Source organism: Boleophthalmus pectinirostris, unplaced genomic scaffold (genome assembly GCF_026225935.1).
Source record: "Boleophthalmus pectinirostris isolate CB_2022bp ecotype Guang Dong unplaced genomic scaffold, ASM2622593v1 HiC_scaffold_1, whole genome shotgun sequence".
Taxonomy (NCBI): Eukaryota; Metazoa; Chordata; class Actinopteri; order Gobiiformes; family Gobiidae; genus Boleophthalmus; species Boleophthalmus pectinirostris.
The window spans coordinates 34,552,271-34,565,453 of record NW_026570970.1 but is presented as its reverse complement, the minus strand read 5'-3'; the positions used below and the strand labels follow the sequence as shown (position 1 = coordinate 34,565,453).

The 13,183-nt window shown below is 42.8% G+C and overlaps 1 protein-coding gene across 1 annotated transcript; it reads left to right on the top strand.

Moving 5' to 3' along the window:
- The first annotated feature begins 508 nt into the window (after positions 1-508).
- On the top strand, positions 509-12,954 carry LOC110166437 (NLR family CARD domain-containing protein 3-like). The gene is given in 14 exon segments (XM_055152842.1): positions 509-564; positions 1,230-1,388; positions 5,074-5,157; positions 5,460-5,573; positions 7,364-7,444; positions 7,520-7,580; positions 7,776-7,971; positions 8,048-8,819; positions 8,821-9,828; positions 9,897-10,064; positions 10,319-10,486; positions 11,929-12,102; positions 12,202-12,248; positions 12,353-12,954. Coding segments are annotated over 13 exon segments (3,504 nt in total). The 5' UTR covers positions 509-564; positions 1,230-1,332; the 3' UTR covers positions 12,928-12,954.
- The last annotated feature ends 229 nt before the right edge of the window (positions 12,955-13,183 follow it).

The following is a 13,183-nucleotide window of genomic DNA, read 5'->3' as shown; positions in this document are numbered from 1 at the left end:
TTTTTTTTTTTTTTTTTAACTAAATGAGCATTTATTACAGCGAGCACCCACATGAGCTTTATTACATGTGATGTGATCATCTGTCCCAAAAGCTGAGAGCTGAGTGTGTGTGGTGAACTCCTCAAGTCCATTCTCTGAGTCTGCTTCACAAGTCTGTACCTGCACTGCACAAGTACAGAGTCTGCAGACAGACAGGACAGAGACTCATCAAAACAATTTCATAGAATTCAGCCTACTTCAGAAGATTATAAATTTATAATTTCTGATTTAAGATGATTTCACTACATAGAAACCACAAAATCTGATGCTTGAGACCATGATCAGAAATGCATTTGATGATTTTGCTCTTTACATGTGATTTGAATCAATCAGATTTAAAGAGCACATGACCCACACACAGTTCAGGTGACAGGAAAAAAAACAAAACATTTGGACTGAGTGTCATGTGTTTCTAGGCAGAAACTGAACTGTCATAAATCCATGAGTCTCAGTGATTAAACCAGTTTGAGCCGATGAGTCGAGGCTCAGATCACTTCAGGAAACAGCAGCACAGAGAGTTTACAGGTGAGACGTCCAATTTATAATGTGACTATTTCTTATGTAGTAGTAAGCACTTAATGTTGATTGAATCCTTGTATTGTTTTGTTCTTAAACTGTTTCCTTGTATTTTGTGGTTACATTCTGTATATTTAGACTGTTATAGTTTTTATGGGGATGTGTCTGATGTTGTGATTGGTCCAGTTCAGGATTAGTATATTAGAATGTAATGTTGTCTCCAGTCACTCTTCATAAATCCAATCTTTAAGAATAAAAAAGCCTTTGGTCTAATGTGACCCATTTGTTGCTTAGTTACATTCAGCAGATGTACAAAGTACAGCTAATGTGACTTCAAAATAATAATAGAACTTTATTTAAACTAAAACTAAAAGATGTTGGCTTATGGAGTTGTGACACTTAATGATAATTTACTGAAGCAGTTTCTCTCGTCAGGTCAACATTTATTTTGTTCGTCATGTTTCTGTACTGAGATCAACAGGGCTGTTTTTAATTAAATTTGATTTTTCATTCTTAAATTGTATAAAACAGAACTAAAAAATAGGAGGAGCTGTTACTTGCAATGAATAATAGTTCATAACCATATCAATCTATCAATCAATCATAATGTTTATGATATTATTTTTAGAATGACAATGTAACTAACAGTAAACCCTTCCTTTGTTTCCTTGAAGAGAAATGTGGTCGGACAAGATCAAAGCAGCGATAAGATCAAGAAATAACTGAACCAGAGGTGAACCACGACTGAACAGAGTTCTGGTCCGGCTCTGAGGGATAATGGCAGAATCCAAGTTGGTCCAGCTGTTGGAGAGACATGAGTCCTTGATAAAAAGGTTAAAAATATGTATATTTTTTCATCAATGAATTTGATCAAAGAGCAGGTTCACCCTGAGCACCTGTGGTAAACATGAAGAGCCATGTTTCCATAGGGCCAGTATGGGACGGAACGGTGCACATCCTTAGTGTTTCCACTGCGTAAAGTGACATGCACTGCCCCCTTTTAGGAGTCCAAAGCAGACAGCTAAGGGTACTACCTGTGTGTGGAGTTTTTCAGTTTACTTTTCAGTTTTGTTCAGAACACTCATACACTTCACATACAGACATCGCACCACTGTTCTCACTTATTACCATGTATCTACGCACATGTGCACTACTCATCTGACATGTTCTTTGACAGCCTGTTTAGTGATACAAACATTACCTCAGTCCTTTTTTTTAACAGACCAGTAATGAAATGTAACTGAACCAGACCATACTTAATACAAACATTGTTTTTAACTGTCTGCACTAAACTAAAATAAAATGCTGTGACCAATATGAATATGAAAAATTGTTGCCCAGATCAATTTATGTCAACGCAAATGTAAAAAGTGACCAAAACAGAATCACAAATAATGAATATCAATGCAAACTCTTGAGCAAATGTGAACACATTACGCTTAACAGTGATATCAAAACAAAACAGACCATTCGTTTAGATCTATTAAATTTTTTTCATTTTAAAGGTCTCAGGTACACTGGGTGTCTTCTGTCTCGCCTACAGGGGTACCTTTGAACTTGAACAGTGATGTCCTCATCATCGCTGTTAGAACTTTGGGTGGTTTTTAAAGAAGGAGGAGTTCCTTGTGACTGAATGTCTTTCATTGCTGGCGGTGACCATGGAGCTGCTGATGTGTGTAACTTGGTAGGGATCACAGTTGTAGGATGGTGTCAGCTTGCTGTGTTTTGGCTGTGTGTCACTGGTTAAAACTGTCTTTCAGTGTCTGTAGCACTTTAGTGTGCTCTGGGCCCCATTGCCATGGTGTACCTTACTTGGTTAGTTCTCGAAGTGGGGCTGAAATGGAGGCAAAGTCTTTGATAAAATGAGAGCATTAAGTAGCCATGCCATGTAAGCATTTCACCTCTGTGGGGTTCTGTTGTGCTGGCCTCTTTGATAGCAGCAACATTTTGGAGTCAGTGGAGATCCCACCAGCTTGAAAAATGAATCCAAAGAACTCTTATCTGGATTTGCTGAACTCACATTTATCTCTGTTGAGGGTGAGACCTTCCTCTTTCAGTCGGCGAACACTACAGGGAGGCTTTTGTTGTGATCTGCTTGTGTTTCCCCATGCACTATGATGTTATCACTGAGGTTCTTTAAACCACCAATCCCTTGTAGCACCTGGCTAATGGCATTTTGAAAAACTTTCGCTACTGATGAAATGTCGAAGTTAAGATGTTTATATCTCCACAGGCCTTTGTGAGCGCTGGAGGTTGTGATATACCTGCTGTCAGGGGGGTGTTCCAACTCATGATATCTAGCCCTTAACTCAAGTTTGTCTCCCCGTTTAGCTCATGAATGACATCATCCATTGTGGGAGTGAAGTGACGCTCATGCTGTATGGCAGTGTTGGCCTGTCTCATGTCAACACAGAGCCTGACTTCGTTCAGGTTTTGGGTTTGGGTGGAGTCACGATTGGTGAGACCTATGGCGCTGGACCAGTAACAGTCTCTATAATGTCACTGTCTTCTAGCTTTTGCAGTTCATGCTCGACTTTTCCTCTGATATGAAATGGCACACACCTGTGTGGTGGACAGGTGGGCTGAATGGTAGTGTCTATTTGGAGCTTTACTTGGAAGTCTTTCAGCTTGCCTATACCCTGGAAAAGCTCTAGGTGACTTTCCACAAGTTTGTCTGCAACTGTGGACTGTGAGGGCAACACACTGTTGACAACTTGAGAGACCCAACTGTGTAGCTGTGTCGTAGCCTTGCAGAGAACAGCCTTTTCCAGCTGCACATAGTGTTTTTGTTATTTGCTACTCCCTCACACGTGCCAACGAGTGATAGTGGAATGGCACAGGCATAGGGGAAAACATTAGTGTCAGCTGAACAAACTGGGGCTGTGGTGATAGCATGTTGAAGGCAGGCTCACTAATAACATTTACTGTGGCACCTGAATCTAGTGTCACAGAGATGTCTGCACCACCAACCTGTATCTGTGTTGTTGGAGTGTTTCTTTTGGCAGCGCTAGTTCTCACAAATACATAGTCACCTTCACTGCTAGACGAGTCTTTCCTAGCACTTTGTGTTGAGATGATGTTGGCTTGTTTTGGCTTTTCTGTTTGACCTCATAGTTCTTTTGTTGCTTTGGCTTGGACCTACACGGTCTGGCAAAATGATTTAACTTACCACAGGCTCTGCAGTCTTTTCCTCGTGTGGGACAGCCTACTTCATGTGGATATTTCCCACCACAGTTATTGCACTGGTTGTTTGACTTGCTTGCATTTACATGTGGAGCACCATAGTTTTTGGCTGACCGTCCTTTATGTTGTATCGCGTTCACAGATGCTGTTGCTCCTTGTTCCATGCCTGATGCTTGTTGTTCTGATAGTTTCATGGATCTCTCGTAGCTGAGCAGATCCTCAAGGCTCATACTGGGCTCTCGGGGTGCCCGTCTATGTAGCCTGGATGACATGCAGCCCTGAATCAACTGTCCTTTTATTTCCAAATCGACATCGGCAAAGTCACAGCGCTTGGCTAGCATGCCAAGCCGTGTGCACTATGTGCCCAGGTTTTCACCAGAGAGCTGAACTGCTTTTCTGAACGTATACACTTCATAGAGAACGTTTTTCTTTGGAGCGTATGTTGTGAGTTTTTCTTTCACATCTGCATACTTGTCTGCATTTGGTGCTAGTGTGTCATATATATCATGCACACGTTCACCAGCCAAGTGTAGAAATTAAGCTTTCAGCCTCCCTTCTCCTGTTATGTTGAACACATCTGTATAGTTCTCAAATCAGCCAATGTGGTGTGCATATGGACACAAATTGAACGGCCCTCATGATCACCTGACTTAAACTCGATAGAACACCTCTATGACATTGGGTCCATCAGATGTCACCAGGTTGCTCCTCAGATTCTACAAGAGTTCATTAATGCCCTTACACAGACTCACTAGGAGGACATCCCACAAGACACCATGCGTCATCTCATTAGGAGTGAGCCACGGCACTGTCAAACATGCACACAAGCACATGGGAGTCACACAAGATATTGAGAAGCAGTTTGAATTGCAGAAACAAAATTTTGGCAAAATAGACTAGCCTGCCACATCATTATTTCACTTTGATTTTCAGGGTTTCTGTAGGCTGAAAACTGTACTTCCATTAAAAGAGGTGGTATGCTTTTGTTCCTAAGACATGCTCTGTCCATATTTCTCTCTTTTTTTTTTGGCCATATCCAACATTTTTTTTTTTTTTTTACATTGAGATCTGATGTGTTTTCATAGTGTTCCTTTATTTTTTCTGAGCAGTGTATATACACTCATGATCTATGTGACATGAGCTTTAGAGCTTCACTCTGTGTTTCATGAGTCTATAGAATATATAATCTATAGGTTTGACTTTCTGAAGTGATGGTCTGTATTTCAGCCAGTGGGAGATAGTGACAGGTGCGGCACAGGTGTGAACAGTTCTAGTTTATCTTTAGATTATCTTGATGAAGTCCTGATTTAAACGCATCTTTTTCTTTCCCTAAAGTCGCCCACAGAGACTGTCTCCCTCCAGGTCTGTGAATGAAGAGCACAGGAGCACAGAGCAGAGCTCTTCACACCATACATCCAGGTCCCACTTCTTTGTTCTTCTTATAATTTTGTTTATTACAATTCAGATGCAATCTAAACATATTTTAGATGTAATTGGTAAAAAAAAAGAAAAAAGTTTTAAGTCAAAGTCAGATTTAGTCCTGTTAGACTAAAAGAACACACAGGATGAACATGACTGTAATATGAAGCATGTGGATGGCTGTGCTCCAATTCTACCAACAACCAAATAAACTGCAAATATGAGCAGAAAAGGCTGTAAAGTTTAACCAAATAATGAGTTTAACTGGGGGATTCTAATCTTTCATTTTTGTTTGTTTTAAGCTCGGAGACAGAATCCAGACCTGACTCACTCCCCGGAGGAATGTCAATCAAAAGTGACGCCTCCATGAAGGAGCGCATGTTGTTCAATAAAGAACCTCTCTCAACCAATCAGAGGTGAGAACAGACCACAAAAATAATTTTAACCATTTAATTATACATTTGTAGTGTGTATTTGTTAAGGGGCCTTGAAACTTTATTGGACAGAACAGCTATAGTGAGAAATGGGAAGAGAGAGGGTAGAGACAGTCAGTCGAGGCTGGGAAGCAAATCCATGACACTGCTGCAGTACACATGAGGCCAAACCTTGTCAAAGCCTGATCTTGTCTCTCTGAAGCTAAGAAGGACAGGGCTGGTTAGTACTTGGATGGGAGACCCCTGGGAATATCAGAAAATCATAGACATATAAAAAATTGAGAAGTGGGATGGCAAGTCAAAAGAAGGGTGTCCGCCTTCCAAAGCACACAGGTCTGTGGTCACACTTCCTGCAGCAGAGAACGTACTCAGAGTGCACCTGTTGGTGTGTGAAGGCCCTGAAAGAAAATACTGAAAAATATTGGACCTCCTTCATGAAGCGCTCTGATGAACAAATGTGTACTTAGGTCTTATGAACATTTTTGGCACTCACAAAACATTAACTGAAGATTAAACAGTCAGGAGCACTTTTAGAATATTATTACTCTAATAATGCAACCAACATTTCAAATTCCTTCATGATTGTAAGATATGTATTTTCTTAAATCATTTCCGATAAAAAGATTACTATGTAATCCAATAACATTTATGGAAGGGTTTTATAGAGCTCGTGCTATTTGGTCTAACAGATTTTACAGCCCTGTGCCTGGATACTGCGCTGCACTCAACACTGACCACCCCCATCACCCCTATGACCAGAGCTCACTCATATGCCCTCCCCACACCAGCCCCTCTCCCTCGCTTTTCTCTGCAGGTCTGCTACTTACAGAAAGCACGATAAATACAATGAAATTTCCTGTTTATTTCAGTAAATTTTTACATCATATTAGGTGTTTAAGATGCTGAAATCCTCACCTGGATTGTCGGTAAGAGCAGGCGGCTGCAGCTGAGGGGAGGAGGAAAAGTCTCAAATCAGCTTGGACCACAGACTTGATATATAACTGTATAAATTCTCTCAAGTCTAAGAACAGTCAAGTAGCTCACATCACGCAGAGTTCCACTGACAGGACAGATCTCACATTCATTTGTGTTGCACTGAATAAACTACACCAAACTTTGTGAATGTATTCACACCACAGACTGACCCCACATCACCAGAACAAAGAACAAAGAGTTCATAATAAAATAAAGTTCATACACTTTGGCCTGATCTGTGCTGAAAATGACTTTTAGCTCATCAAGATTATTCTCTCATTTGAAGCATCTGTGTTGTCTTTATGTAAAAGTCGACAGATGTGAGATGAAGAAGGAGGAGGGAGGGACGCTCCTGACAGACATTTGGGCTGCAGTCGTCTTGATCTCACCATATTAGGGATGGTGGTAGGGCGGTCTGCCTGCACTGCCTTGCTCATCTTAGACACACCTAATACTGGCCATATATGGAAGTTTAGAGGGTGGATCTTACTAAATATAAATGAATTATTATGAAAATGAAATAAGTGTGCCCTAAATATAAACTCTTTACCTGTGACACTTTCCCCTGTAGCACAATTCTTCCATTGAACCAGAGCGTTCCACAGCAGTTGTCCATCAAACAGAGCTTTCCACACCTCATACTGAAAAAAAAAGCTAAAGAGAAAATAATTCTATCCCCAACTGTAGTTTTGGTTTTGTCACCCTCTGTTTGCAACATTGGAAAGTGTAAGGAGCACATTGTAAGTGAAGAATACATGCAGCGTTATCATTAAATCAGACCAAATGTTTATCTCCAGGGACACACGTCTCTCCTCTGTGACAGTCAGAAGTGATGATTCTACTATGGAAACCATTTTAGAAGAACAATCATATGAGAGGTACAAAGACAATAATATTTAATTTAACTCAGCAGATTCCAGAGAGAGATAAAACTCTACATTTATTCTCTGCAGTTTGGTAGAGACACGTCCAGAGCTTCAGCCGAGTGGCCCTGACAATGGATCTATTTTTAAGGTGAGAGTTCTAAATCTGTAAAACATGAGACTCATACAGCAACATCTCAAGACAAAGAACAGCCTGACACAGATCCAAGTTCACTAGAGGACTTGAGGCCCAGGAAGAGAAGAGACATATACAAGCCAAGCATGCTGAGACAAAAGGGTAACCAAGCTGCACTATAAGCCTGATTCTTACTCTCTTATGTTACAGAAACTGGAGGAGCACATTTTAAGTTTTGTTCAAAATGAGCTGAGAAAGTTACAGGAAGTTCTAATGGCAGAGGAACCAGAGTCCTTGGCATTTGATGAGGACGACAAGGCAGGAATTAAAGAAGCCTTTCTGAAGATCGCCCTGAGCTTCCTCAAGACTTTGGACCAGGACAAATTGGTTGAACGTCTACACAACAGTGAGGAGCTTCAGTTTGAGATCTGTTATGTCTCTTTGTGTCATTATGTCATTTCTTATTTTCACTTCTGTTCCAGGACAATGTGCTTCTGAACATCACAATAAACTGAAGTCTGATCTGCAGCAGAGGTTCAGCCATGTGTTTGAGGGTGGAGCTAAAGCAGAAAAGTCTGAAGCCCTGACTCAGATCTACACAGAGCTTTACATCACAGAGGGCGGGGCCCCAGAGGTCAACCAGAAACATGAGGTCAGACACATGGAGACCACATCCAGGAGACCTGCTTCTCTAGAGACCATCATCACATGTGAAGACATGTTTAAAGTCAGGCCACATTCATCAGGGCCAAACAGAGTGGTGCTGATGAAGGGCGTGGCCGGCGTGGGGAAAACAGTGTTGACTCAGAAGTTCAGTCTGGACTGGGCTGAAGGCCGGGCCCACCAGGACTTCCAGCTGCTGTTCCCGTTCACTTTCAGAGAGCTCAATGTGCTCAGAGATAGACAGTTCAGCCTGGTGGGACTGCTGCATCACTTCTTCAGTCCATCCAAAGATCTCTGCAGGTTCCAACATCTCCAGGTGCTCTTCATCTTTGATGGTCTGGACGAGTGCAGACCTCCTCTGGACTTCACCCAAACACAGCACCTGACCAATACCACAGAGATCACCTCAGTGCACGTGCTGCTGGTGAACCTCATCAGAGGAAGCCTGCTTCCCTCCGCTCACCTCTGGATAACCACACGACCCGCAGCAGCCAATCAGATCCCTGCTGAGTACATCTCCATGGTGACAGAGGTGCAAGGATTCACTAACCCGCAGAAGGAGCAGTACTTCAGAAAAAGGTTTGGAGACCAGTGCCACAACCATCATCTCCCACATCAAGAGCATCCGCAGCCTCCACATCATGTGCTACATCCCAGTCTTCTGTTGGATCCTCTCCACAGTTCTACAGAAGCTTCTGGAACAAACAGAAGGACCAGAGTTGCCCCAAACTCTCACAAACCTCTACATCCACTTCCTGGTGGTGCAGCTTAAACAGAAGAACATCAAATACGATGACAAACTGGAGACAGGTTCTGCCTGGTCTGCTGAAAACAAGAAGATGGTTCGGTCTCTGGGACGACTGGCCTTTGAGCAGCTGCAGAAAAACAACCTGATCTTCTATGAGAGTGACCTGAGTGAATATGGGTGGCTGGACGCTACAGTGGCCTCTGTTTACTCTGGAGTAGTGACAGACCTCTTCAAAGGTGAGAGGGGCCTCTATGAAGACCAGGTCTACAGCTTCATCCATCTGAGTGTACAGGAGTTTCTGGCTGCTCTTCACGTCCATCACACCTTCCTCACCTCTGGAGAGAACCTCCTACAGAAGAAACAATCTTCTCTGAACATAGGCAGGAAGAGAACAAACACTGAAGTTTTTTACCGCTCTGCTGTGGACCAGGCCTTACAGAGTCCTACCAGACACCTGGACCTGTTCCTGCGCTTCCTCCTGGGGCTGTCTCTGGAGGAGAACCAGAGGCTGTTGCGAGGTCTGACAACATGCAAAACAAATTCACAAAATAACCAAAAGACCACTGACTACATCAAGAAGAAGTTGGATGAGGGTCAGTCTCCAGACAGAAGCATGAACCTGTTCCACTGTCTGAATGAACTGAACGACCGCAGTCTGGAGAAGGAGATACAGAAGTACATGAGAGCAGAGCGTCTGTCCTGGTTAAGCTCTCCAGCTGAATGGTCAGCTGTGGGCTTCATCTTACTGTCCTCAGGCTTGGATCTGGAGGAGTTTGACCTTAGAAAACTCTATCCCTCAGAGACAGCTCTCGTGGGTCTGCTGCCAGTGGTCAAAGCCTCCACTAAAGCCCTGTGAGTCCAGACTGTATTTAAACTCTTGTGTGGTGGTTCTAGTCTCTAATGTTCCTCTCTCTCCTCAGTCTGATTGGTTGTGGTCTGTCCCCTCGCAGCTGTGGTCCTCTGGCCTCAGTTCTCAGCTCCTCCAGTCTCACACACCTAGATCTCAGTGACAACGACCTCCAGGACTCAGGAGTGGAGCTGCTGTGTTCTGGGCTCAACAGCACCTCCTGCAAAATTGAGACACTCAGGTCAGTTCTTACTGTAAACTCTTGACTTAACATAAGCTTTATATTCCTGTATTTAAGTGTTACTTCAATAAAGTCATCTTGTTGATGTCACAGCTACTTCATCAGGTCCATGTATTTTATTTATTTATTTTATTATTATTATTATTATATTATTATTATTATTATTATTATTATTTATTTATTTATTTATTTATTTATTTTTTTTTACAAAAAGCAGCATTTCTGCTTTGTCTCACTTCTATTTCTTGTTGTAGGCTTTGTGGCTGTGGTCTGTCCTCTCGCAGCTGTGGTCCTCTGGCCTCAGTTCTCAGCTCCTCCAGTCTCACACACCTGAATCTCAGTGACAACAACCTCCAGGACTCAGGAGTGGAGCTGCTGTGTTCTGGGCTGAAGAGCGCCCCCTGCAGACTGGTGGCTCTCAGGTGATAATCCTTCCCTCTTGAGTCTGGTCTTGTTACACACCGTGTCTTAATTAGAGCCCGACCGATATATCAGCTGGCCGATATTATTGGCCGATATGGGCACCTGGAGACATCGGCTATCAGCCGATATGCTTGCTAATATGGGCCAATATTTCATGTGGACATGTTATACCTCGTTATAAAGTTTAGACTCTCTACATTATGTTCATTTAATCCAATTTACAGACAGATAAATGTCCTAATATGTGGCTCTGCATCAGTATTTATCTACGGTGTAATTTGTCTGTGTCTGTGTCCGTACTGTCCCTGAACACACCACCAGAGTCACGTCACTTCACTCAGGTGTGTTTGTTTACACCCGCAGCCGTGCGCAACACTGAGATTATTTTCTTTTTACGGACAATCAGTTTGAGTCAGGATTAAAAGGACATTTATTAGTGCAGACTTGTGATGTGAGGAGGAGCCTGTGTGAGCGGTGAGTGTTGGAAATACATCGACTTTGAAGCTAGTTTTGGCTATTTGTTATTAGCGGTTAGCTGCTGTAGCTCCCACACATAAACAGGCTGTTTTCTATTGGTCTATTGTAAAGTGACTACATTGGCCGTAAACATGTTACTGGACCAGCGTTGATATGTAAATGAGCTGTGAATAGACATGTGAATGATCCACATTTATGCATATAATTAATTACAGCAGCGCGTAGCATTTACGGCTAAAGGCTAATAGCGGTAGTTTCTTTACTTGCTAGGAGTTATGGGTCGGTCGCGATCGAAGCGGCTCTTAGAGCCGGCTCTTTGAAGTGAACAACGGGAGCGTGTTTCTTATTGGGAGCTGTTTTTTCTCTTCAAGCCGCATGTAGACCCGTAGTTTGACAGCAGCAGCGGCTGAAAATGAAACTTTCAGAAATCTGCGTGTGCATAGGATAAAAAAAAAAAGTGCATATTTGGCTCCAGTTCAGCATAAAATGAATAAACCAGGACTAATCTTGGACTCGAGTGAAGGAGAGACCGAGTCCCGACACTCAGTCCTGGTTCAGTTCTGGTTTAGTCCTGTTTAACACATGGTTTAAATCTGTTTTAGTCCTGGTTTAGTCCTTTTTCAGTCCTGGTTCTGTTTTGGTTTAGTCCTGCTTGCAACAAAACAATCTCAAGAGTCGCTTGGGAGCTGAAAGAGCCAGCTGCTTTAGTGAGCCGAGCCAAAAGAGCCAGTTCTCCAAAAAAAAAAAAAAAAAACTGGAATACCCATCACTAGTAGCTAGAATGTGATGCAAAAAAATGCCATTAGGCCAATCTACTGTTTGTAAATATGATGTAAAGAGTCAAAATAACAATAAATGTTGCCTAAGTAAACCCAATTCCCATTATATCGGTTTCATATCGGCCACATCAAAATCCATATCGGTCTGGGTCTAGTCTTAATCCCCTGGTTTCCTGTGTCTCCAGTCTGTCTGGATGTCTGGTCTCAGAGGAGGGCTGTACACATCTGACCTCGGCTCTGAACTCAAACCCCTCCCACCTGGAGGAGCTGGATCTGAGCTACAACCACCCAGGACAGACAGGGGGGCAGCTCCTGCAGGCTCTGGTCAGGGAGCCCCGCTACAAGCTACGATCACTCAAGTATGAACCAAGTCTAAACAAGTGCAGTGATCTTCTCAGGCGACTGCCTCCACAGCTCTGCTCTGAAAAACAGTTCTGACACTGCTGTTCTTTTTTCAGACTGGACCCCTGTGGATCGCAGTGGGTAAAACCAGGTTTTAAGAAGTGTAAGCACCAAGAGTACTATATATACTATATACCTGTATTATGAGTAAGGAGTAGTACAGTATCTTGATCATGATGTATTACTGTTCTCTGTTCTGTCCACCAGACTCCGTGGGTCTCACGTGGGACATGGACTCTGTCCACCCCAGACTGAAGTTCTCTGACAGAAAGACCGCAGTGATGAGTGTGCACGATAATGAACCGTACCCAGAGCATCCCGACAGGTTCGACTGGTTCTATCAGGTGCTGTGTGCTGAGGAGCTGTGTGGGCGGAGCTACTTTCAGGTGCAGTGGAGCGGACATGTCCATGTGGCTGTGACGTACAGAGGACTGCAGAGGAAAGGGAAGATGAATGGAGCTTATTTAGGAAGAAATGAACAGTCCTGGTGCCTCTTCTGCTCTGATGAAGGCTTCTCTGTTTGGCACAACGATCAGGAGACAGTCCTGCCACACAGACCCGGCTCTCGGACTGTGGGGGTGTACGTGGACTCAGACGCCGGGGTCCTGTCCTTCTATTGTGTGGCTGACAAACTAACACTGCTCCACAGCTTCAGCACAACCTTCACTCAGCCTCTGGTCCCTGCCTTTGGGTTCAGGTTCAACTCTCAGGGTTCATTAGTGGTTCTGTGTTCCACTGAAGACCACAACCAAATAAGACATAGAACTGAACCAACTCACTAAAGGACTTATTATACTAGGAGTTACTATGTGCACACATGTCATAAATAATATAATAAATCATAAGCATTCTTTTAACCAAAAATTAGTTCTCATTCCTTTTTTGTCAAACTTCTTATTACAGATAATTAGAAATAATAATAACAACAATGCAGGCAACTGTGAAAAAAGACTGAGCTTAACTTTGTAATTCCCACTTGAAATGTTGACACTGGATTCATATTGCAGACAGCTGTATCAATATATTTTAGCACTAAAA